The 27244-nt window shown below is 45.0% G+C and overlaps 1 protein-coding gene across 2 annotated transcripts in view; it reads right to left on the bottom strand.

Annotated features, from left to right (window-relative positions):
• The window catches only part of LOC137356978 (visinin-like protein 1), a 164330-nt gene that overhangs the window by 87132 nt on the left and 49954 nt on the right, over positions 1-27244 (bottom strand). For both annotated transcript variants that reach the window (XM_068022886.1, XM_068022889.1), the window contains exon 2: positions 7667-7833. In XM_068022886.1, the coding sequence (XP_067878987.1) occupies positions 7667-7828 (162 nt within the window). In that variant the 5' untranslated portion in view covers positions 7829-7833. The remainder of the gene's footprint in view (positions 1-7666; positions 7834-27244) is intronic.

Genomic DNA, 27244 nt, shown 5'->3' with positions numbered 1-27244 from the left:
TTTGGTTTGCCATGGTGGCTCAAACAGCTGGCACAGTGGACTGCCGCAGAATGAAGGTATCATGGTTACTGTCAGGACACCAGACATTAATCTGCACAATATGTTGCCCATGGTCACACACCAGCTAAGAATTGAGGGAGTGGAATCCCTTCCAGTTTTGGTACATGGCAAAGTTAACATGCAGTGCCTGCAAAGTGAACTGCAATTAACAGAACCGTGCACCATGGGGAAGCCAGCAAACCTAACAATGCAGTGTGTTCGTTCTGCCTGCTTGTCTCTGGCAAGAGAGAATGGAATGTATTTAGCTCTCTTTGAATAGTGGAGTTGAATGACTGCTCATATGCAGCCGTGGATGGTAAACTATGAGATGCTGCTAATATCTCCAGCATTAGCCTGGTAGGAGCCAGAGTCAAAAGTTCTTTGCCACTATCTACTTCACAGCCATTAGCAATTTGTCCTTGCCCTGCTCTGAAGGTGCAGTTGTGGGTGCAGGGGGGTACCAAATTTCAGTGAGGATGTCCTTATTGAAGGGCAGACGTCTCACACCATTGTTCTTCAGGTGAGGTTCAGGTACAAGAATTACTCCCTGAGCACCCTAGGTGGATATAACCTGCTGCTGAGAGTCCTTCTCCTATTCCTCCTCCCTCTTTTGACCACCCGCCCAACCATTTCCAGCAGTTTGTCCTGCTCGGTGTGGCCTCTGCTCATTCTCCATGTCATGCTGTAGTTCAAGGGGAAGGTCTCGTAATGCACCCATGGCAACTGGTTTTGCAGAGGTACTCATCAAACAGTGTTTACAGTCTAAGAAAGCACAAAAGGCCACCAGCCAGTTGGTACTAAGGCTTAAGGCTTCAATTAACTCCTGTTAAGGATGGATCACTAAGCTGTCATTTACAAAGTGATATGCTTCTCACTATTTTAAGTAACTTAGCCTTTCTGAAATTGTGATAGTAGTTTTTCATTCCACCCTAAAACAAATTGACTGAATTCTGTTGTCTCTCTCATACTGTCAGTTTCCACTTATCATCGTCTAATCTTTGAAAATATCAAATTCAAGCCATTTAAAATTACTTATCACTTTTTAACAATACCTTTCCTGCAAAGCATTTTACACCACCTTGATTTTTCAGACACCTCTGTTTCTGTGAGGTTAATAATTACAAAGCGTGTAAGTGGCAATACAATAAAAAAAGGTAACCGTGCTGGATTGTATAATCCATTTTGAAACACTTAGTCACACCATGTCACACCTACCTTGCCAAACCCTCTGCCCCTTCCCTCACATATGTAGCTCTTCTTCTCTTCTTCAAATCCTATACAGTTCCAAACCCCTATCTCCAACTTATTTGCACTCTTTTTCTACTTGAAGATGATTTTTTTTTCATATTTCCCCACTCACACACTAGTTGTCCATGTAATCTTGGTGAGCAACCAACGCAGAAGTCAGTGGTGGTCAATTTGTCTAGTTTCAGAAGGTCACTATATTAACTTTTCTGGGGGGTACTGGACATTCTTTTGTTCTCTCAAGGGTCATCTAATTCTGATACACAGGAATGAACTTAAAAAAAATTCCAGTTTTTTTGAGCTCGTCTTGTGGCCACTATTTCCCACACAGCTCTTCCTTCTTCTCAGGCAAGTGAGGATAAATTTATTATAAAGATTTTAATACCCCAATGCCAATTTACAAATTTTTGCTTCTGTGCTGTGTCTTGGGGCATTTAGTGCCAATCTCCACTTTACAACATATCTGTTTGCGCTACAATAGGCGGGAATTTTTTGAAATCAGTTTACTACTGGGTGCACTTTGCCAAGGCTATTTCCCTGAGCCACGACATTAGCATGCTGCCTCTGGGCTCCCTGACCAATCAAGGAGGATGGATGGGATGGCACATCCATTCTGTCAAAGGAAGGATTTGTAATTAAAGGGATCCAGGCATAGGTTACAAGGCCTCACCAGCACTTGGATTTTTTGAGGTTGCAGCAATTATAGGAATGGACAGGAGCTCCCTGGGTCTCACTTTTACTTGGAGGTCCTGCTGTGGGATCTGAGGGGCTGCAGTGAGGTGAGCTCTCTCATACTCTGTCAAATGCTGCCTTGATATCAAGGGCAATCACTCTCACCTCACCTCGAGTTCAGCTCTTTTGTCCATGTTTGGACCAAGGCTGTAATGAGGTCAGGAGCTGAGTGGCCAAGCAGGTTATTGCTGTGTAATGACTGCTTGACAGCACTGTCGACGACACCTTCAATCACTTTGCTGGTGATCGAGAGGAGGCTGATAGGGCAGAAATTGGCCAGATTGTACTTGTCCTGCTTTTGGTGGACGGAACATATCTGAGTAATTTTCCACATTGTCGGGTAGATGCCAGTGTTGTAGTTGCACTGGAACAGCTTGGCGAGGGGCACGGCTAGTTCTGGAGCACAAGTCTTCAGTACTGCAGCTGGGATGTTGTCAGGGCTTTTAGCCTTTGCCGTATTCAGTGCCTTCAGCCATTTCTTGATATCATGTGGAGTGAATTGAATTGGCTGAAGATTGGCATCTGTGATGCTGGGGACTTCAGGAGCAGGCCGAGATGGATCATCCACTCAGCACTTCTGGCTGAAGATTTGATTCCATCTGGCGCACTGCTTTCAGTTTTATGCACCGAACCAAACGAAAGGTATATTTGCCTTGAAGAGGGTGCAGCACAGGTTTGCCAGAAGGATACCAGGGTTTAAAACAACAAGAACTTGTATTTTTGTAGTGCCTTTAACATAGGAAAACATCCCAAGGCATTTCACAGGAGCATAAATCAGGAAGAAAACTGACACCATGCCAAAGGAAAAGATATAAGGGCAGGTGACTATATGCTTAGTCTTGCTAAGGGTTAAATAGGAGGACAAATTGCATAAACTTGGTTTGTGTCAGCCGTGTTTCAGTTGGTAGCACTCTTGCTTCTGAGTCAGACGGATATGAGTTCAAGTCCCACTCCAGAGACTTCAGCACAAGAATCTAGGCTGATAGCACAGCACTTCCTCAGAACTGCAGAGTGTCATAGTTGGCGTCTTTTGGATGAGATGTTAAACTGAAGCCACATCTGCTCTCTCAAGTGGACGTAAAAGATCCCTTGGCACTATTTGGAAGAGCAGCACTGGAGTTATCCCTGGTATCCCATCTAATATTTATCCCTCAATCAACATCACTTAAAAAAAAAATCTGGTCATTATCATATTGCTGTGTGCAAACTGACTGCCTCCATTACAGCGGTAACTGCAACTCAAAAGCACTCCATTGGCTGGAAAAAAAAACAGAAATGCAGAAAAATTGAGCAGGTCTGGCAGCATCTGTGGAGAGATAAACAGAGTTAATGGCTGGAGTTTTACGTCAGTGCGAAGGTCCCAATTTTGGGGGCGAGACCACCTCTGCTGAAGCTGGATGTCATGCCATAATTTTATGTGATCCAGGCTCTTAACTGGCCCCTCTGAGGCAGAAGTCCGACTCCAAAAGCTACCAACCAGGGGGCCAGCAGCTCTTCAGTCCCAGCAGTGTCACTGAGACTGGTGGCCACTGCTAGGACTGCACCCAGCGACAGAAGCAAAAATGGAGGAGGTCCTGGAATAATGACATATGTGGGGCCTCGCTGGGGACAATCGGCTTGGCCCCAGTGAGGCAAGGGGGCGGGGGAGGGGTCAATCGAGAGGGTTGGGGTGGGGGGGGGGGAGGGGAGGGGGAGGGCCTCCATGGGGTACAGACTGCCCAATCAGTAGAGCCATCCTAGTCTGCAAGGAGGCTGCCAGATTTTACTGGCGGCCTCTGCAGCTGTTGAAGTGCCCATCTGCCGCTGGTAATATATCAGCAGCGATGGAAGGAGACCCTTAAGTAGCAATTAATTGGCCATTCAAGGGCCTTAATTGTCCTGGGGTGGGCGGGCCATTTGCACCTCCCCCACCGCAGGGGATGTAAAATTCTGGCTAACGTTTCAAGTCAATGACCTTTCCTCAGAATTGTTTGACTCAAAAGTGCTTTGGGATGCCCTGAGGTCGTGAAAGGCGCTATTTAAGTGCAAGTCTTTCTTTCTTTGTATTCCCTTGAATTTAGAAAGTTGAGAAGTGATTTAATCAAGTTCTTAAAAATGATAGGTCATCTGTATCTACCTTATTTCCTCTGGTAGGGGCGGCACAGTGGCGCAGTGGTTAGCACCGCAGCCTCACAGCTCCAGCGACCCGGGTTCAATTCTGGGTACTGCCTGTGTGGAGTTTGCAAGTTCTCCCTGTGTCTGCGTGGGTTTCCTCCTGGTGTTCCGGTTTCCTCCCACATGCCAAAGACTTGCAGGTTGATAGGTTAATTGGCCATTATAAATTGCCCCTGGTATAGGTAGGTGGTAGGGAAATATAGGGACAGGTGGGGATGTGGTAGGAATATGGGATTAGTGCAGGATTAGTATAAATGGGTGGTTGATGGTCGGCACAGACTCGGTGGGCCGAAGGGCCTGTTTCAGTGCTGTATCTCTAAACTAAACTAACAAGGATGTTTCAGAATGAAAATCGGGAAGCACTTTTTCACAAAAAGGGCATTTGAAATATGGTACACTCACCCCCAAAAAGCTGTGGATGCTGAGTTAATTGAAATTTTCAAGACTGAGATTGATAGATTTTTGCTGGGTAGGGGTATATGGAGGAAAGGCAGGTAAATGGAGTTGTGGTACAGTCAGTCAGTCATGATCTAACTGAATGTCGGAACAGGCTTGAAGGGCTGATGGGCTTATTCTTGTTCCCATAAACCAATTTACCCGTCATTGTTAGTGTCTGTCAGTTTTTAAAAAAAAATCTCTTAAGAACTGTTGATAAAAGGTGATGCATGAACACAAAAACCTTTAACTCTGAAGATAGCATTTCTAGAAATTACCTCCAAAACAGCAGCATAGTTTAAGCAAATAACAGTTGAAGGATAGGCAATTTTCTTCATAACTATGACTACTTCTTTTATCTTAAATCAGTTTTCTTTCCTGAGGTCAATAGGCCAACTTTGACTGTCTTCGCCTGGCAGTAATGGCTTCAAAATAGATCTGTTAGCCTTACTGTCCATTAACACCAGTGATGCAGCTAGCTCCATTTTGGAAGGGACCTACCTCTATGTGTTCTAAGCTTGGTGATAGGATCCTTTTAATATGGAAATCAATGTCAGTTAATGCAAATAGGACTGCTTTTTTAGGTCAGAACTCATTGGACCCTACGCAGCGCAAGCTCCCACCTGTTCCTCAGATGATGGCCTGCTAAAGGGAGCTGTCAAATTATATTTGGGCATCCTGGAAGAACAGGAGTACTCCTCTGGGGCCCATAAAAATAATCTAAGTCGTTTCTGCCACATACGGCAATCACATACGACTGGTACAACCACCATCCCACCCCCCACCCCTAAACCGACCCGTGTGTCCTCTTCCCGCAACCAACTTTGCTGGAGGCTGCTTTGGCCTAACTTTGAAGCCTCAATCTGGCAATTGCATCAAGGGTTTGGCGCATGCAGCTCATCTGTCAGATTTAAATGAGGCCAGGCCCTCAAAATCAGGAGGGCCTCTTCGCCATCAGAATGGGAGACTGACCTGAAGTCAAAATGTACACATAAAGTTCCTAATAATATATGAATGGTAGATGTGTAGTAGTATTGTTATTTTTAATATAGTTATTGCTACTGGAAACAAAAGAAATGTGTGTTGCATGATTTAAGAAGCTGCAGTTGATTAAGTTGGGATGGGGAGGGGAATAAGTTTTTTGGAATTTAGAAACCACACCATAGGAAGTAAAATAACTGCAAAATCAATACAGCCACAGCCTTAGAGGATTTAGCAACATGCAGACCATCCAGACTTTCTGATGCTGCAGTTAATGGGTTGTTCACAGTGGAAATTCAGAGATGCAAAATAGCCGTTTCACTATTGCCCATTTTATGCCATGGAACAAAGTCAAGATCTACCCCAGTATTTTTAAGAACATGCAATCATGGAAACTTTTCAATTCATAGAAATACAAAACACAGTACAGATCTCAGAAAGAATAAATAAATGCTTAAAAAAAGGCAAAAAAACCCCACAATATAACACCAGGAAATAAAACACCTGCTGCACCCAGAGTTCTAGGCTTCATTTTGCACCCATTGTGAACCATCATAACTGCAGGAACTTCACGGGTACAACTTCTCAGTTTGGGAGCGGAGCCATAATACTGAACTGAGATATGTTAGGGCATAGGGATCAACAGATGGGCATAAAACAGCAAAGAAACTTGGGCATAGCGTAAGTGTGTATATAACACACAGCACCCAAGATACTACAATCTTTTACGCTGGGTATTTGCTTTATGCCCCCAATTGGACAAACTGTCTTTGGACACAAATGCCACAGCATAGAAACAGGTCATCATCCTCATCAAGACTCTTGTCAGTGTTTTTCTTTACATTAGTCACCTGGTCTAAGCCCACTCAGTCCCCATACTCTTATTTTTTCAACTCTACTTCAACAATGCCTTGTGCCAGAAAATTCCAGATTCTCAACCATATGTGACATATATTTAGTTATTTCTAACATCACCTTTAATTCTTTTTGTGATTATCTTAAATGCATGGCTTTTTGCTACCATCTTATCAACCACTATGATAGTTTATCCTATCATAGGCCCTTATAAATCTTTAAGACCTCTATCAGATCACTCCCTAATCCTCTCATCTTGAGTAAAAGCAGCCCCAAATTCTCAAGTCTCTTTTCATTACTGTAACTATTCATCAATGGTAAGATAATATTGAATGTGCATTGTACCTGTTCCATTGCTTTTACATCCTTTCCATAATGGGATGTCCAAACCTGGACACACCACTCCAGCTGATTTCTCAGATCTTACACCAGTTCAACAATACCTCTAGTTCTTTTTTTATTCTATACTTTACAACACAAAGTACAACAGAAACATTTTCATTCCAAGATTTAGTTCATTATAGTAGAATTCAATAACAGCTTGAGGCACACAACTTTCTTTGATAGTTGAATTCTCCCTGAATCATAGCAATTTCACAATGTCTTAGGGCAATGATTGGATTATGCTTATGCTCAAAAATCAGCAACCTTAAGGGCAGCCTCAGTGTGAACCCCACACTAATATATTTATATATTACATTGAAAAGAATCACCATATAATAATTTTCAACAAACAGCTACAATCCACAACAATTACACTCAACAGCCATCAAATAAATCATATCTGATAAAGACCACTGAACACATAATAGGATTGAGATTTCATTGAGGTGCCATCAATTTCACACCAAAACTTCACTGGAAGACTGGTGGAGTTACAGCAAAGGATTGATGGTATCCCTGCACAATTTTTAGCCCCAGTAATTTTCAAGGTTTATTTCTATGCCTGTCTTTTCATACATCCCAAGAAACTGACTTGCATTACTCAATGTTTTAAATTAATTTAAGCAATGACGTTGGGTCAGATTTCCTGTTTGCCATGTGTAGTATAATTGTAAGTGCTAATATAAAGAATGGTATTATGACTCACTAGAAAGTGGTGAATAGATTAATTCTTCCCCTGTCGTTTTACAGATAGAAAAATTATGTATTATCAGCTGCTTTATTTTGACCCTCAGAATAATGTCACTGAGCAAAATTGACTTATAATTAAAAACACATATACCTTTACATACAGTTGCTGGAATTCATCCAGGTTCAGTCTGCCACTAGGACAGTCTTTAAGAAATCCTTTATACCATTGTTTGAGTTCGTGTTCATTAAATTCCGTGTTCTTCACCAGATCTTCCATGACCTCAGGGGCAAGTTTGCTGTTCTGTTTCCCCATTGTCCCTGAAAAGACATGGCACAGCATTTAAACAGGTAATTAAACATCATTTTAATTCATAATTCCCAGGCACCAGATAGCAAGTGTGAAAACACAGTAGCAGATGCATTTTATTTTTAGGCTTCCAATTTTCTAATGACAAGTGATTCATTTCATTCACTAACATGATATAAATAATAATCAGTGAGGTCATGGAGAGACAAAGGACAAAAGAAAAGGCAAATACAATGATAATACCTGGTATCTTCAGAGTAAATTATTTTCATTCATTTAAATTATGGCAGAGTCTGACATTCTAGAGCTTGATGTCTGACAAATAAATAGTGATCTTGATAGTTAATTGTGAGATGAAAGATGGTGGTGGTGAGATTTGGGTTTTTTTCTAAAAGTTAAAACTTTTTACACTGTATCTGACCAAACTGAAGTACGCTGATCACTGAAACAATGGTAACGTTGCTTTATCCCAGCATTGACTTCCATCACTTTGCAAAATGTTAATGTAATAATTTTTTTTCAAACATGTTCGAGATATAAGACTTATCACTGGTCAGTGATTAAGATTTTACATTGCAGTACTATTTATTTCAATAATTGAAATTAAAATGTGCTATAAAAATGTGATGCAAGATTATCTTGTACCTTAGCCTATTGAAAATGTATTTAATTACACAATATAAATCAATTTGTAGGGGGCTAAAAGGTGAATTTAGTATTTTGCATATTAATAAATCAAAACATGATTTTGTTTACTGTCGGTTAATAGTTCAGAGGCAGAGTATAAATAGAATGTATTATACTTTTCAAGCCATGTTCCAGTTGTATTTAAGAGCGAAATGAAAATTGGCAAGAGGGGAGTTCTTACTACACTGATAAAGTGTAATTAATGACCACAGTCCCAGGACATCACTGCGGAAGTTCCTTAGGGTAGTGTCCCAGGCCCAACCATCTTCAGCTGCTTCATCAATGACCTTCCCTCCACCATAACATCAGAAGTGGGGATGTTCGCTGATGACTGAACAATGTTCAGCACCATTCACGACTCCTCAGATACTGAAGCAGCCCATGACCAGATGCAGCAAGACCTAGACAACATCCAGACTTGGACTGGTAAGTGGCTATAACATTAGCGCCACAAAAGTGCCAGGCAATGACCAACTCAAACAAGAGAGCACCTAACCATCTCCCCTTGACGTTTAATTGCATTACCATCGCTGAATCCCCCACTATCAACATCCAGGGGGGTTACCATTGACCAGAAATTGAACTGGACCAGCCACAAAAATACTGTGGCTACAAGAGCAGAGCAGAAGCTGGGAATTCTGCAGCGAGTAACTCACCTCCTGTCTCCCCAAAGCCTGTCCACCATCTACAAGGCACAAGTCAGGAGTGTGATGGAATACTCTGCTCTTGCTTCGATGGGTGCAGCTCCAACAACACCCAAGAAGCTTGAAACCATCCAGGACAAAGCAGCCCGCTTGATTGGCACCCTATCCACCACCCTCAACATTCACTCCCTCCACCACCGACACACAGTGGCAGCAGTGTGTACCATCTACAAGATGCACAGCAGCAACTCACCAAGGCTCCTTTGACAGCACCTTCCAAACCCTCGACCTCTACCACCTAGAAGGGCAAGGACAGCAGATGCATTGGAACACCATCATCTGCAAGTTCTCCTCCAAGTCACACACCACCCTGACTTGGAACTATATTGCTGATCCTTCACTGTCACTGGGTCAAAATCCTGGAATTCCCATTCTAATAGCACTGGTGGTGTACCTACACCCCAAGGACTGCAGCAGTTCAAGGCAGCAGCTCACCACCACCTTCTGAAGGGCGATTAGGGATGGACAATAAATGTTGGCCTAGCCTGCGACGCCCACATCCCATGAACGAATATTTAAAAAAGTGTCCCTAACAGCATGTTTACCCACCAGATTGCATACCGAGAGAATAGCTGGTTAGCAAAAAGCAAAAGTGCAAAGCGCATTCAATATCTCATTAAGCTATCAATATAGACGTGCAGCTGATCCACAAATCAGAAGCATCTTGTAACTGCTCCTAGGACAGCAATGAACTTGGAAGCAACGAATCCTAATTTGATCTACTTTGATTTCCAACAAAGTACATTGGGAAATGCATAGCCAGATATTACAGATGTGTAACCCTACAGCTTGGAAGCTCGAAAGCGAGGACAATGTGCCCTGGAATGAACAATGACCCACACTCCACAGCTGGTGTACGCAAGACAGCCCTGACTGACCTTGAGCTATTCAAGCTTGGTGTTGATATTGCTGCTCTACAAGAAACCAGATTAGCTGACACAGGATCTATTTGAGAGGCTAATTACACCTTCTGCTGGCATGGAAACAGTGCTGAAGATCGCTGTGAGCATGGTGTAGGCTTTGTAATGAGCAACCGGCTCACAGTCAATTGAGCTGCCAGTAGCAACCTCAGACTGCCTCATCTCCCTGTGACTATCATCTGATGGAGGCACAGTCAACATCAAATGCACCTATGCTCCAACTCTGTACGCCAGCAGCTCAGATATAGAACATTCTTATGACACCCGAGGTGACATTCTGAGGAACATACCAAATGACGAGATGCTATTCATCTTGGGTGACTACAACGCAGGTGTTGGGGCAGACAGTGATTCATGGCCAACGTGCCTCAGTCGTCATGGGGTGGGCAAGATCAATGATAACTGACAATGCCTTCTTGAACTTTGTACTCCGAATGAACTCTGCATCATCAACACCTTCTTCCAGGACAGACGTCACCACAAGGTATCATGGCATCACCCAAGGTCTGGTCATTGGCACTAACTGGACCTAGTCATCATGAGGAGGCGCGATCTGCCCAGTGTTCTTCATTCCTGCACCTACTACAGTGCAGATTGCGACACTGACCACTTTCTTATCAAACAGCAGAGTAGAGGTTCACCCCCAAAGATCCACAGCTCCAAACACGACGGTCTGCCACGTATCAACATCTCTTGCATAAGCAATGATGCTAAATACCAGCACTTTGTACTGTCACTAGAACGCTTGCTACCCACCAAAGCATTATCGGGAAACACTGATGCTGGTATTGATGAAGCTTGGAAATCACTAAGCTCAATCATCTATGAAGCATCATTTGGTAAAGGTGGAACTCACAACAAGGACTGGTTTGAGACCTACGCAGCTGAGATGATATTGGTAATTGATGCAAAAAACAAAGCCTACATGATGCACAATGTAAACCCAACAGCTAAAGCACTGCATGAACTGAAATTAGCCAAAACAACCACGCAAAGGACGGGAAGATACTGCGCAAACAAACACTGGATCAACTTATGTCAAGAAATCCAAACTGCATGTGACAAAGGAAATTTCCAAGCTATGTATGAAGGGATCAAGAGGGCATTTGGCCCTGCAATCGCCAAAGTTGCTCCCCTGAAGTTGGCAGATGGTGAGGCGCTCACCGACAGAAGTAAACAGATGCCCAACCGGGCTGAATACTACAGTGAGCCGTACTCCTGTGAGTCAGACATCTCCCGTGCTTGATGCTCCCCTGTAACTTCCTGTCATGGACGAGTTAGATGAAGAACCCTCATCACTGGAGCTCGAGAAGGCCATAGACTGCCTAGCGAACAGAAGGGCACCAGGCAAGGACTGAATGCCAGCCGAACTGCTCAAGCACATAAAGTCCCATCTATTGACACACCTTTATGACGGTCTCCTTCTCTGCCGGAAAGTAGGCTCTGTTCAACAGGAGACGCGTGACGCAAAAATCATCACACTATATAAAAACAAAGGTGACAGAGGAGACTGCAACAACTACAGGGGCATCTCACTCCTTCGCAACAGGCGCCAACGCCAAAAACAACTCACAGTGTCACTTTGCAACTTCATGTGCGGCACTTGTGGCAGCACCTGCCTCTCAAGGATTGCCCTTCACAGCCATCTGCAAAAGTGCACCAAGACACCCCACCTAAATGGATTGTTTGCTGCATGTCCATCATCTTTCGTAGTTGGAAGGATGCCAATACTGTAACTATTTGTATGAGAGCAGTGAACTTGGGAGCAACAAATCCTAAATTAACTCCATCTACTTTGATTTCCAACAAAGTAGATTGGGAAATACATAGCCAGATTTTATAGATGTGCCTGATCCAACTTAGTTCCCCAGAAAATTGCAAGTGAATCTAGTCTTATTCACGCTGCCATGGAAGAGTTTATTTTCAATGATTACAGAGAGCAGCAAAACAAACTGCATCATGCTTTGCTGCATGTACATAATAGTGATTGATATAGATTACTGTTGCACAGACTCTGGCTGAAAACAGCCTCAGATTCACCGTGGAATATCTTTGCCTGAGTTTAATGGAACTAAATCGAATTGTTGTCAGTTGCAGTGAACTGTCAACTAGTATGTTGCAGAACAGGTTGACGAAATGCTGCCCTTTCTCAGAAAATAAGCTAGTTATTTTTAACATTCTTGTTCGGCAGCCATTATGTTAAAAAAAAAGAGCTATTCAGCCACATTCAAAGTAAGAATGTTCCATTTAAATCTGATCATTCAAAAATCTAAATCTAGAACCTTCATTACTTTCAGTGCAACATTTCCACCTGTGGCACAGAGGGCTGAATTTAATGGGTCAAGGACGGGTACAGTGGTGTGGGGGTGGGGGGTGTTGAGGGGGGTGGGGTGGGGGAGGGAGTGAGAAAGGACGGAGAATCACATCGCAACTGTCCATCTGGAAATCTGGCATTGTGACATCGGTTCTGGATTTTGTCAATGGTGGGAAAACACAATGGCAGCATTGCCACCACAGCACAACGGGAGCCTATTTTAAATTGTTGAAATGCCAATTAAATTTGATATAAATGATTTATGCATGATTCTGTGAACAGCGGGTGGCACTCGTGCCTTCAGATTCCCGACTGTTAAAAACTGGTGGCACTGAGGAAAGAGACCACATTGCTGTGATTGGTAGGCAACCTGGAGCATTGCTCCCTAGGGGAAGAGGGGGTTCCGAGGCCATTGTGAGACTGTGTTGCTGTGTACCATGCAAGAGGTCCAGGGTCCTGGGGGCTCTGCAAGGGGATTAAGTGTGGTTTTGTGGGGTGGTGGACTGGCAGTATAGGGTTTACAAACTGCTGTGCGATGGGTCTGGTTGCTCACACTACTGGAGCAGATAGTGGGCCATCAAGATTGGGCTCTGAGGTCCATCAGTGACGCTGCTGACAGGTCTTCAGTTGCCAAGGCAGGAGGCCTGACGAGTTGAACTATGCGCAAAGGAGGCGAGAGACAACCTCATAATGACTTGCTTACAGCCATCTTGATGTCCATTCATAGAGCGTCAGAAAAAGGCTCACCTTAATGCCTGAACTCTCATCTCTGTTCTATTTCTGGTCCCTGTCTTGCAAGCAGCTGCAATACGCGCTAGTGACCATGCAAGATCATATATTAACATGGGCTCTCATTACATTGGCATGTTAAATGAGGGCTATGGTCACATTGGCATTGCTTGAAGAGAGAAGGGGGAAGTCAGTTGCTCACAATTAAGGCACATGGCTTTCATACAAAATGATTACTAATGATTTGGACAAAGGATCTTTTAATTAATTACTAATAAAACATATGGTGCACCTGTGAGACCCAAAGTGTGGCAAGGTATTCTTCTTACTACGCTTGCAGGGGCTTCTATGCAGTGTGATCCCTCAGACAGCAGCTGGGCTGAAGGCAGGCTAATCAGCTTGCCCCTTGCCCTGTAATGACTTTGGTAGGTGTCTTCTGGCTGCCTGAGGCTTGGAATGCCACAAATTCCTGTGGGGTGTCCTGGACTGGTGCAAGACTCTCCTCAGGGATTGCAGCTGCTGGAGCTGGGCTCGCTGGTGGAGGGGCTGAGGAGCTGGTGGCCATTCTATGAGCGTCCTGAGGGGAGCCCCCAGAAAAAAAAAGGACTCTAGGGTGTTGATAAGGTAAGCTTTTTATTTAAAAAGTTCAGTCCGTCGGATTGCTAAGCGAACAAGTTTTGACTTTTTTTTTCGTTTGGTTTTTCAGTAGATTTATTGGGAATCTAGAATAGTGGGAATGGAGGTAAAGGCAGTTGTATGTTCCTCCTGCAGAATGTGGGAGGTAGGGGTCGCCAAGAGTGTCCCTGCTGACTGCATCTGCGGGAAGTGCACCCAACTCCAGCTCCTCGCAGACTGCGTTAGGGAACTGGAGCTGGAGCTGGATGAACTTCGGATCATTCGGGAGGCGGAGGGGATTATTGACAGGAGTTATAGGGAGGCAGTCACACCTCAGGTAAAAGAAGTAGGTAGATGGGTTACCGTCAGGGGAAGGAAAGGGAACCAGCAGGCAGTGCAGGGATCCCCTGTGGCCGTTTCCCTCAACAACAGGTATACCGTTTTGGATACTGTTGGGGGGGACGACTTACCAGGGGTAAGCAATGGGGTGCAGGTCTCTGGCACAGAGTCTGTCCCTGTTGCTCAGAAGGGAAAAGGGAAGAGGAGCAGAGCATTAGTCATTGGGGACTCCATAGTTAGGGGAACAGATAGGAGGTTCTGTGGGAACGAGAGAGACTCACGGTTGGTGTGTTGCCTCCCAGGTGCCAGGGTACGTGATGTCTCCGATCGTGTTTTTGGGATCCTTAAGGGGGAGGGGGAGCACCCCCAAGTCGTGGTCCACATAGGCACCAACGACATAGGTAGGAAGAGAGATGGGGATTTAAGGCAGAAATTCAGGGAGCTAGGGTGGAAGCTTAGAGCGAGAACAACCAGAGTTGTTATCTCTGGGTTGTTGCCTGTGCCACGTGCTAGCGAAGAGAGGAATAGGGAGAGAGAGGAGTTGAACACGTGGCTGCAGGGATGGTGTAGGAGGGAGGGTTTTGGTTTCCTGGATAATTGGGGCTCTTTCTGGGGTAGGTGGGACCTCTACAAACAGGATGGTCTTCACCTGAACCAGAGGGGTACCAATATCCTGGGGGGGAGATTTGTTAGTGCTCTTCGGGGGGGTTTAAACTAAATCAGCAGGGGAATGGGAACCTAAATTGTAGTTCCAGTGTACAGGCTGTTGAGAGTAGTGAGGTAGGGGATAAGGTTACAGGGACGCAAGAGGGCACTGGCAAGCAAGAACTTGGTTTAAAGTGTGTCTACTTCAACGCCAGGAGCATCCGGAATAAGGTGGGTGAGCTTGCAGCATGGGTTGGTACCTGGGATCCTGATGTTGTGGCCATTTCGGAGACATGGGTAGAGCAGGGGCAGGAATGGATGTTGCAGGTTCCGGGATTTAGATGTTTCAGAAAGAACAGAGAAGAGGGTAAAAGAGGGGGGGGTGTGGCATTGTTAATCAAGGAAAGTATTACAGCGGCAGAAAGGACGTTTGAGGACTCGTCTACTGAGGTAGTATGGGCCGAGGTTAGAAACAGGAGAGGAGAGGTCACCCTGTTGGGAGTTTTCTATAGACCTCCGAATAGTTCCAGAGATGTAGAGGAAAGGATAGCGAAGATGATTCTCGACAGGAGCGAGAGTAACAGGGTAGTGGTTATGGGGGACTTTAACTTTCCAAATATTGACTGGAAATACTATAGTTCGAGTACTTTAGATGGGTCTGTTTTTGTCCAGTGTGTGCAGGAGGGTTTTCTGACACAGTATGTGGACAGGCCAACCAGGGGCGATGCCACATTGGATTTGGTACTGGGTAATGAACCCGGCCAGGTGTTCGATTTAGATGTAGGTGAGCACTTTGGCGATAGTGATCACAATTCGGTTAGGTTTACCTTAGCGATGGGCAGGGACAGGTATATACCGCAGGGCAAGAATTATAGCTGGGGGAAAGGAAATTATGACGCGATTAGGCAAGATTTAGGATGTGTAGGATGGGGAAGGAAACTGCAGGGGATGGGCACAAACGAAATGTGGAGCTTATTCAAGGAGCAGCTAATGCGTGTCCTTGATAAGTATGTACCTGTCAGGCAGGGAGGAAGTTGTCGAGCAAGGGAGCCGTGGTTTACTCAAGAAGTTGAAGCGCTTGTCAAGAGGAAGAGGGCGGCTTATGTTAGGATGAGACGTGAAGGCTCAGTTAGGGCACTTGAGAGTTACAAGCTAGCCAGGAAGGATCTAAAGGGAGGGCTAAGAAGAGCAAGGAGAGGACACGAGAAGTCATTGGCGGATAGGATCAAAGAAAACCCTAAGGCTTTCTATAGGTATATCAGGAATAAACGAATGATAAGAGTTAGAACAGGGCCAATCAAGGATAGTAGTGGGAAGTTGTGTGCGGAATCAGAGGAGATAGGGGAAGCGTTAAATGAATATTTTTCGTCAGTATTTACAGTAGAGAAAGAAAATGTTGCTGAGGAGATTACTGAGATACAGCCTACTAGGCTAGATGGGATTGAGATTCACAAGGAGGAGGTGTTAGCAATTTTGGAAAGAGTGAAAATAGATAAGTCCCCTGGGCCAGATGGGATTTATCCTAGGATTCTCTGGGAAGCCAGGGAGGAGATTGCAGAGCCGTTGTTGTTGATCTTTAAGTCGTCATTGTCGACAGGAGTAGTGCCGGAGGACTGGAGGATAGCAAATGTTGTCCCCTTGTTCAAGAAGGGGAGTAGAGACAGCCCTGGTAATTATAGACCTGTGAGCCTTACTTCGGTTGTGGGTAAAATGTTGGAAAAGGTTATAAGAGACAGGATTTATAATCATCTTGAAAAGAATAAGTTCATTTGCGATAGTCAGCACGGTTTTGTGAAAGGTAGGTCGTGCCTCACAAACCTTATTGAGTTTTTCGAGAAGGTGACCAAACAGGTGGATGAGGGTAAAGCCGTGGATGTGGTGTATATGGATTTCAGTAAGGCGTTTGATAAGGTTCCCCACGGTAGGCTATTGCAGAAAATACGCAAGTATGGGGTTGAAGGTGATTTAGAGCTTTGGATCAGAAATTGGCTAGCTGAAAGAAGACAGAGGGTGGTGGTTGATGGCAAATGTTCATCCTGGAGTTTAGTTACTAGTGGTGTACCGCAAGGTTCTGTTTTGGGGCCACTGCTGTTTGTCATTTTTATAAACGACCTGGATGAGGGTGTAGAAGGGTGGGTTAGTAAATTTGCGGATGACACGAAGGTCGGTGGAGTTGTGGATAGTGTCGAAGGGTGTTGTAGGGTACAGAGGGACATAGATAGGCTGCAGAGCTGGGCTGAGAGATGGCAAATGGAGTTTAATGCGGAGAAGTGTGAGGTGATTCACTTTGGAAGGAGTAACAGCAATGCAGAGTACTGGGCTAATGGGAGGATTCTTGGTAGTGTAGATGAGCAGAGAGATCTTGGTATCCAGGTACATAAATCCCTGAAAGTTGCTACCCAGGTTAATAGGGCTGTTAAGAAGGCATATGGTGTGTTAGCCTTTATTAGTAGGGGGATCGAGTTTCAGAGCCACGGGGTCATGATGCAGCTGTACAAAACTCTGGTGAGGCCGCACCTGGAGTATTGCGTGCAGTTCTGGTCACCGCATTATAGGAAGGATGTCGAAGCTTTGGAAAGGGTGCAGAGGAGATTTACTAGGATGTTGCCTGGTATGGAAGGAAGGTCTTACGAGGAAAGGCTGAGGGACTTGGGGTTGTTTTCGTTAGAGAGAAGGAGGAGGAGAGGTGACTTAATAGAGACATACAAGATAATCAGAGGGTTAGATAGGGTGGATAGTGAGAGTCTTTTTCCTCGGATGAGGATGGCAAACACGAGGGGACATAGCTTTAAGTTGAGGGGTGAAAGATATAGGACAGATGTCAGAGGTAGTTTCTTTACGCAGAGAGTAGTAGGGGCGTGGAACGCCCTGCCTGCAACAGTAGTAGACTCGCCAACTTTAAGGGCATTTAAGTGGTCATTGGATAGACATATGGATGTAAATGGAATAGTGTAGGTCAGATGATCGGCGCAACATCGAGGGCCGAAGGGCCTGTACTGCGCTGTAATATTCTAATTCTAATTCTAATTCTAATTCTAATTCTAATTCTAATGTGGGCGGCAGCCTCTCCTCCTCCCTTTGAAGGCACTTTGAACATCCCTGCTCTCCAGAGAAGGACCAGGAGCTGGAGAAGCCTCCATACTCTTGTTCCTTCTCTTGCCTTGTCACTGGTGCCTCAAGCTCATGGCCAAGATGATGGTGTGCAGGTCTGTGTGAATCTGTGGAATCTGTCTGTCATTGAGGATCGCCGACCTCTTGATGGAGGAAGCCATGTGCTCATAGGCCTGAGACATGACAGCACTCATGGCATGGATGGACTCTTCATGGCTGTGCATGACCTTTGGCATCTCCGCCAGCTGTTGCCTTACCTCTCTGCTGCTCCAGCATGCCTTGTGCTGTTGACATCAGAGGTTCGTCATCACCCTGGGCTCAGCATAGGCCTGGCTACTCACAGTCCTCCGACTGTCAGAGACCTCGGCTATCTCAGCCTCAGCCAGTTGCTCGGACATGTGTGCAGTGCTCTCACCAGCTTGTGGACCCTGATTCTAATGCCGATCGCGTACCCACTGAGGTGAAAGTCTGTACTGGTGGAGAATGCAGGAGAATCGAGGACAGTACATCCTCCGAGTGGTCCTTCTCCTTAGAGGTTGACAACTGTCCCCCTGTGGCTGCAGACCCCTGCACATAGCAACCTGCATGGGAGAACATAAACATGTGTGGGTTAGGCTGTGCAGACCTCCTGATGCCAACCACACGTGATGTGAATCTCCAATGTTAATCCATATGTCGATGGGAGGCAATCCTCACTCTCTTGTGCAGGGACTTCAATCTCCCTGTTACATATTGCGCATCCTTCCTGGGTGCCAGCCAGCTCCATGCCTCTTCCTTGGCGGAGGTGAGTGGACACAGATCTGGGAGTCTTCCACCAGTCCCAGCCATCTCTTTCCTGTTATGGTTTCTCTTGTCCTGCAAGAGAAAGGATGGTGTCATGCAGACCCTTACCTGCCAAGAATGAGGCATATTAATTTTGTCATATGAACATTGATTTTGAACTGTTGCTGGAGTGAAGAAATGACTTGTTTGAAGATCACCAGACACTGGGCTGGAAGGACATTTGCATACTAAGAGACTCGCTTGTGGAGACAAAGGACTATTCCCTGCTCCAATTAACCCAAATGGATTTTGATCACCAGACATTGAAGGCATAAGGAAGCCATTCCAGAGACTTCTAAGATACATCCACAATCCTTGCGGGAGAGACTGTGGGCTTAAAAGTGGATAAATCCCCAGACCCAGATGAAATGTATCCCAGGCTGCTATGTGAGGCAAGGGAGGAGATTGCAGGGGCTCGGACATAAATTGTCAAATCCTCCCTGGCCACAAGAGAAGTGCCAGAGGACTGGAGGACAGCGAATGTGGTACCATTATTCAAGAAGGGATAAACCAGGTAGTTACAGGCCGGTCAGTCTAACATCAATGGTAGGGAAACAATTGGAAAAAACTCTGAGGGACTGGATTAATCTCCACTTGGAGAGGCAGGGATTAATCAAGGATAGTCAGCATGGCTTTGTCAGGGGGAGATCATGTCTAACCAATTTGATTGAATTTTTCGAGGCAGTGACTAGGTGTGTAGGTGAAGGTAAAGCAGCTGATGTGGTCTACATGGACCTCAGTAAGACTTTTGATAAGGTCCCGCGTGGGAAATTGGTCAAGAAGGTAAAAGCCCATGGGATCCAGGGCAATTTGGCAAATTGGATCCAAAATTGGCTTAGTTGCAGGAGGCAGAGGGTGATGGCCGAGGGTTGTTTTTGCAAGTGGTAGCCTGTGACCAGTGGTGTACCGTAGGGATCGGTGCTGGGACACTTGCTGGTTGTAGTATACATTAATGATTTAGACAAGAATATAGGAGGTATGATCAGTAAGTTCATAGATGACACGAAAATTGGTGGTGTCGTAAATAGTGAGGAAAGCCTTAGATTACAGGACAATATAGATGGGCTGGTAAAATGAGCAGAATAGTGGCAAATGGAATTTAATCCTGAAAAGTGTGAGGTGATGCATTTGGGAGGACTAACAAGGCAAGGGAATATACAATGGATGGTAGGACCCTAGGGAGTACAGAGGGTCAGAGGGACCTTGGTGTACTAGTCCATAGATCACTGAAGACAGGAGCACAGGTAGATAAGGTGATTTGGAAGGTATATGGGATACTTGCTTTTATTGGCCAAGGCATAGAATATAAGAGCAGGGAGGTTATGATGGGGCTGTATAATATGCTAGTTAGGCCACAGCTGGAGGACTGTGTACAGTTCTGGTTGCCACACTATGGAAGGATGTGATTGCACTGGAGAGAATGCAGAGGAGATTCACCAGGATGTTGCCTGGGCTGGAACATTTCAGCTATGAAGAGAGACTGGATAGGCTCGGGTAATTTTCCTTAGAACAGAGAAGGCTGAGGGGGGACCTGATTGAGGATACAAAATTATGAGGGGCATAGTCAGGGTAGCCAGGAAGAAACTTTTTCCCTTAGTGAAAGTGTCCTGGGGGGCATAGATTTAAGGTAAGGGGCAGGAGGTTTAGAGAGGATTTGAGGACATTTTTTTTCACTCAGAGGGTGGTTGGAATCTGGAACACACTGCCTGAACGGGTTGGTAGAGGCAGGAACCCTCACAACATTTAAGAAGTATTTCGATTAGCACTTGAAACACCATAGCATACAAGGCTACGGGCCAAATGCTGGAAAATGGGATTAGAATAGATAGACCTAATGGCCGGCACGGACACGATGGGCCGAAGGGCCTGTTTCTGTGCTGTATAACTCCATGACTATGACTCTAAATAAGGAGCTAGTCACATGACTAACCTACTGGGCAACCTGGATTTTTTTGAATTGTGCCACAGAGAAAGGATCAGAAGGCTGTTTGAACTGGAACCTGGAACAAGAAAGCCTCTCTCTCTTGGCTGGCTCTCTCTCACTTTCTCCCCAAGCCACTGGACCCACAGAAGACACATAAACCTCAAGAGAGAAAGGACTCCTACATCGGAACAAGTTGAAGCGTGAACTGGGCCCCAACAAATTGCAAGACTTAACTGCAACCAAAGACTCCACATAGAACTCAAAGGACGGTAACTACCAGATATTGCCTCAAACTTTTCCCCTTTATTCCTTCTATTCTTTTTGTCTCTGTGTGTGAGTTTATCGCGTATGCATGCTAGCGTGGTTGGGTCGCTTATTCGTCGTCGATAACTGGATTAGAGTTTAAGATTAATAAACTTCTACCTTACTTGTTTAAATCTAAGGAAACTTGTTTGATCTCTTTGCCTTACACTTGGAGCAGTGAACAAGGATTCACTGAGGGGGAGTGTCATGCAGGCCCCACCTGCCAAGAATGAGGCACATTGGCTTTGTCATATGAACATTGATTTTGAACTGTTGTTGCAGTGAGGAAATGACTTGTTGAACCAATCAGCCATGGCTGGGAAAAACATTTGCATGCTAACAGACGGTGCTTGTGTAGACAAATGACCATTCCCTGACACATTCAACTCACAATGGATGTTGATCACAGGACAGTGAGGGGGTGGGGAAGTGCATTCCAGGGCCTGCTGGGGTGATGCAATCCACCAGGGGCCAGGATTGGTTGGACCAGCTGGTCACATGATTAACTGGCATTTCCAGGGTTTTTTGAACTAGCCAGAGAGTGTTTGGGGGAGAAAGACTGTTTGCTCCTGGACTGAGAACACATTTCCTGTCTGCTCCCATTTCTTTCTCACAAGGCTCTAAATCCCCTGCAGACACATGAACCTCAAGAGAGAAAAGTCTCCTACAGTGAACAACGTTTCGAACAAGTCTCCTGCAACAAACAAGAATAGTGGGCCCCAACGAAAAGGAAGATCAACCTACAATCAAGGACTCTACAGCGAGCTTGAAGCACAGTAACAAAAATCCCCCTTCGAGGTTGCCTCAAACATTTCCACTTTATTTTTATTCTGCTCTTTCTGTCCCTATCTGCATGTGTGTATCACGTATGTATGTTAGCATGGGCACGTCGTGTATCCGTAGGCGTTAACCGAATCAGAGTTAAGTTTAAGGTTTAATAAATTTCACTTTTCTTCTTTAAACCTGACAAAACCTGTTTTTTTTTTTCTTTTATTTTTTTCTTTTCCTTCTTTTTTTTTTCCAAGGTGGCCTTTATACCCCAGGCCCCTTGTATATATTTTATGTCGAGGGGGCCTTTATTCCTCAGGCCACCTTTATATAACACACATTTTTAAGATAACTTTATTAAAAACAGAAATAAACAAAAACTCAAATTAAAATGCCATTTTCGGCGTCGACAATGCACTCCAGTCCCTGCGGTGCCCACCGGTCGCGGAAGGCCTCAAGCGTACCAGCGGACACCGCATGCTCCTTCTCCAGGGACACCCAGGCGTGAACGTAACCGCGGAAGAGGGGCAGGCAATTGGGGAGGACGGATCCCCCGACGGCCCGCAACCTGGACCTGTGAATTGCCACCTTGGCCAGGCCCAGGAGCAGACGGACGAGGAGATCCTCCTCCCGGCCCAAGCCCCTCCGCACCGGGTGCCCAAAGATCAGGAGCGTGGGACTGAAGTGCAGCCAGAATTTGAGGAGCAGCCCCTTCAGATACTCAAAGAGGGGCTGCAACCTCGCACATTCCGTATAAACATGGAACACGGACTCGTCCAGGCCGCAGAAAGTACAGGTGGCCTGGGAGTCCGTGAACCTACTTAAAGGTCTATTGCACGGGACTGCTCTGTGCAGCACCCTCCACCCCAGGTCCCCGATGTAAAGGGGGAAGACTCCCGCGTAGAGAGACCTCCATCGGGGTTTCCCCTCGCCGTCAGATGGCAACGCAGACTGCCAGGGCGCGTCCGGCCGGCTGACGAGGGCGAGGAAGTGGAGAGTGTGCAGGAGCAGCCCGTACAGGAAGCCCCTTCGTGCCGATTGGAATGGCACGGAGGGCATTTCCGAGAGGCAGCTCGGGTTGTGCGGGACCGGCTCCCGAGGAGGGTTTCGGGGCCTGGGTCCGATGAGCAGTTCCGGCCGAGCGGGGGTCGTCGTTTCTTTGCCTTATAATTGGAAGGCGGCAAACAAGGATTCATCAAGGGGTAGCTAAAAACACTGTTTAAAAATTAAACCCTGTTACAGTAAGACCAGGTGAAGGCTGAGAGGGACCCCTAGACACCCTTCTCGCCTGGTCTTAACAGTGGTATTCGGTGCTTTCTGAATTTCTGGTTCAACTTCTGATTTATCTAAATGTATGACTGATTGGCATCTTTGATGTAAAGGAATAAGATTCCTTGTATTTCTTCTTATAGTATCTTCTGGAGTTCTTCATAATAAGATTGCTGTTGATTCTCCTCTTTCTGGAGAATTACTCCTAGTTTCGGTCTTGTTCCCATATCCTGGAAGTAATTTCTTGGGTAGAATTGCCAGTTGCGTTTGGAGTTTTCTTCCTATCAAGAGTTCGGATGTGCTAATCTGCATAATAATAGAGTATTTCTGTAGGTCAGAAATGCTAATTGGAAATCTTGATTTTTCTTCAACACAGCTTTAAAAGTTCTGACTGCTCACTGAGCTTCTCCATTAGATGGGGGAATACCTAGGAGAACTTGTTAGATGAAACCAATCCACATTTTTCTGCAAAGTGTGTGAAGTAAGCATTTGAAAACTGTGGTCCATAATTGGATACCATCTGATCAGGTATACCATGTGTTGCGAAAATTTCTTATAAAACTTTGATGACTGCTCGATCCATCGAAAAGTAATTGACTACAAGTTAGATAGGATCTTCCATTAAAGAAGAATAGATCCATTGTCAACCATGTTCCCATGGTCTAACTGGTAATTGAAATTAGAGGTTCTCTCTGATTTAATCTGTGACATGCACATACGTCTCAATTCAAAATCAGTTCTTCAATATCTTTGGCCACCACACGAATGTCTGAGCCCGTGCTCTAAATTTAGTTATGCCAATATGACCCTGGTGTATTTTATCCAAGATATCTATTTAAAGTGACTCTGGAATCAGCAGTCTCTCGTCGCATACCAAGAAATCATCCACCATGTTAAAAAGTGTCTTCAATGTCCAAAGAAGATTTTCATCCTCTTACCCTTGAGACTCTGTTGTGGCCAACCTTGCTCACAATTTTGGTGGACATAGATGCATTCTTCATCTTGCATTGGCACCTAATGAATTTGCTTCTTTCCGAGTTTTCTGTCCGTGTAGAACTCCTGCAGGAACTTGCTGCATTTCTCTTTCTCGATCTGGTAGTCTGAGTAGCATGGCGGGCTGTGCGGTGTTGTGCAGGTTCTCTCTCCTTTGGGTGGGCTCTCTGGCAGAGTCTGGACTCTCCGCAGTGCTCCGGTAAGGGCAGGGGCTCTCCCTCTGTCCCAGTTCAGTCTCCCTAGACCAGTGAACAATTTCGGGAATTCCTTTTCAAATGAATCCTGGATTCTTATTGTTTAACTTCTTCTACTTTATAAGGCGAAGGTCAACAAAAGCTCTTCCACTTCAGAATGAGAACTACTGATTTCTTAGGACGTAGTGTTTGTAATATTTGCTTTCCCTTGTACTGAAGTGTTGCCTGTAACTTCCCCTTTACTTCAGGTTCAACCGGTCCTGGGCCATGTAACTGAGTTTCTGTTGGCTGCAGAAAATGTGTGGATAGCCACGACTCTTTGTCAGATAAGACCATTACGCTTGCTCTGATGTCAAGTTTGAAATTACTGATATGTCCATTGACATATATGTCTGCAGACCAAAATGCCTGGATTGGATCATTGACATTGCCAGAAAATGTTGAGATTGCTCTGCTGCAGGAATTTGTTTAACTTTGTGTACCACTCTTCTGAACTGCTTTTTCTTTAAAATTTGAGGTAGTCGCAGTTTTTTTTGGTACATTTTACTGAAATGCCCTATTTTTCTACAATAAAAGTATTATTGCTCTGTTGGCAAGACATAATGACACCAGACATGAACATCGCTGGCAGGGCTTAATGGCGTTTCTCGCTACCCGCAGCCCCTCACCACCCCCCGCCCTCCCCAGTGTTCCTTTTTTTCAGCCCTCTGCTGAAGGAACTAAACAGTTGCAGGAGGTTTCCTAAACCAAGGTCTTTCTTTACCTCTAAATTAAAAGCAAAATACTGCGGCTGCTAGAAATCTGAAATAAAGACAAGAAATGCTGGAAATACTCAGCAGGTCTGGCAGCATCTGTGGAGAGAGAAGCAGAGTTAATGTTTCAGGTCAGTGACCCTTCTTCAGAACTGGCAAATATTAGAAATGTAAAAGGTTATAAGCAAGTAAAGTGGGGGTGGGGCAAGAGATAACAAAGGAGAAGGTGTAGATAGGACAAGGTCACAGAATAGCTGACCAGAAGGTCATGGAGCAAAGATATGTTAATGGTGTGTTGAAAGACAAAGCATTAGTACAGAAAGGGTGTTAACGGACTGAAAATTGAACAACCACAAGTACAAACATGAAAAAAAGTGGGTAAGCAAACTGAACAAAATTATGAAATAAAATAAAATAAACACAAAATATGTATGAAAAAGGAAAAAAGAAATAACTAAAAATAAGTTAGTTTTTTAGTTATTAGTTTTTAGTTATTTCTTTTTTAAAAAATATATATTCTTTTGTGTTTATTTTATTTTATTGTATCTGACATCACAGTTGTAGCCGTGAATCTTGACGAGTAGTCTCTGGAGTCGAGGCAGTGCACTCGTTAGCGGTTTTCTCCAGATCATCTCCAATGGCTTATGATCTGTCTCGACTGTGAACTCTTTCCCAAATAAGTATGTGTGGAAGCTGGTGTTCCCAAAGGCAAGATCAAGTGCTTCTCATTCAATATTGGAGTAATTTGCTTGTGCTGGCAACAGACGTTTTGAATCAAATGTGACAGACTTGCCTTCTTGAAGGCAGCGGCATGCACGGAGACCTTTCTGCGATGCGTCCACTTCTAATGTTGTTGCCTTCCAGGGGTCATGGTATTGAAGATGTGATTCAACTGACAGTGCTTGTTTCAACGCATTGAATGTATATTGGTGATTGTCCTGCCATAGGAATGGCGTGTCTTTCTTCAGCAGTTCTCTTAGTGGAGATGCCTTCTCCAAGAAGCTCAGTATGTATGCAGCAAGGAAGTTAAATAGACCTGAACACCTTTGGAGGTTGTCTTTGTCCTGGGGTGTTGGCATTGACCGGATGTCTTCAATCTTCCCAGGATCTGGGCGGATACCAGAGCTTGAGTAAATAACACTGGAAAAATTTGTGACCTGCTTTATGGAACATCTTTTGCTGTTGAAAACCAAATATTCGGACCTGGCAGTCTCCAGCAGCAAGTGCGGGTTTCTGTCACGCTCTTCTTCCCTGCGTCCTGCTACGGTGACGTAGTCCACAATACACACAGCCCGGAACTCATTCCGTTATCCGGCCCATATGCTGTTGAAATATATCCTGGCTGACTGACAGCCCAAATGGGAAACAGAGAATGTTGTAAAGGGTTGGCCCGAGACCAATCTTCCACAGAGCCCGGAGTTTGGGATCTCGAGAAGTCTCCCTCTGGGAGTTCCTTCTTATTTTGACTGAAACATGAGATCAAAGTTGTAGACATCCTCCAAGATTGCATAGATGTCGTCCACCTGGAAGTAGAGTGGTATGTCTTGTGTCTTCCCAGAGTCAGGCAGTCTATTTAGAGAGATTCTCGACAAGTGTACGTGTGTAGTGAAATGGCAAGCAACTGGAAGCTCGGAGCATTTCAGCACATGCCCCTGCTCGCATGCCCACATTTCTGTCCTTGGCCTGTTGCAGTGTTCCTGTGAACATCAACGCAAGCTCAAGGAGCTGCACACGATCTTTCAATTAGGCACTCTACAGCCTTACAGACTCAACCTTGAGTTCAGACCATGACTGGCCTATTTTTCTTTTTTTTATTATTTTATTTTTAACTATGTGCCTTTTTTTCATTTGGTCAGAGCTGCTCATTATTCTGCCATTAACACTCTCTCTGGACTAATGCTTTGTCTTTCACCACAAGCATTAACACGCTCTTTGCCTTTGTCCTATGACAGCTTTGGCATTTAACCTCACCTACCCTACCCTCTGCCCTATCACAGAGTCACAGAGTTATACAGCACAGAAACAGGCCATTCGGCCCATCATGTCAGTGCCGGCCATCAAGCACCTATCTATTCTAAATCCCATTTTCCAGCACTTGGCCTTTTTTCACATCTTCCTTTTTGTTCTCTTTCCCAACAAACCCTCCCTCCTCCCCTTCACTTGCTTAAAACCCAATTCTTTTCGAACCTTTGCCAGCTCTGATGAAAGGTCACAGACCTGAAATGTTAATTCTGCTTTTCTCCCCACAGATGCTGCCTGACCTGCTGAGTATTTCCAGCATTTTGTTTTTATTTCAGATTTCCAACATCTGCAGTATTTTGCTTTTATTTTAA

This window comes from Heterodontus francisci, chromosome 3, assembly GCF_036365525.1.
Source record: "Heterodontus francisci isolate sHetFra1 chromosome 3, sHetFra1.hap1, whole genome shotgun sequence".
NCBI lineage: Eukaryota > Metazoa > Chordata > Chondrichthyes > Heterodontiformes > Heterodontidae > Heterodontus > Heterodontus francisci.
The sequence above is the reverse complement of the archived record's forward strand: the minus strand, read 5'-3'. Positions and strand labels throughout refer to the sequence as shown.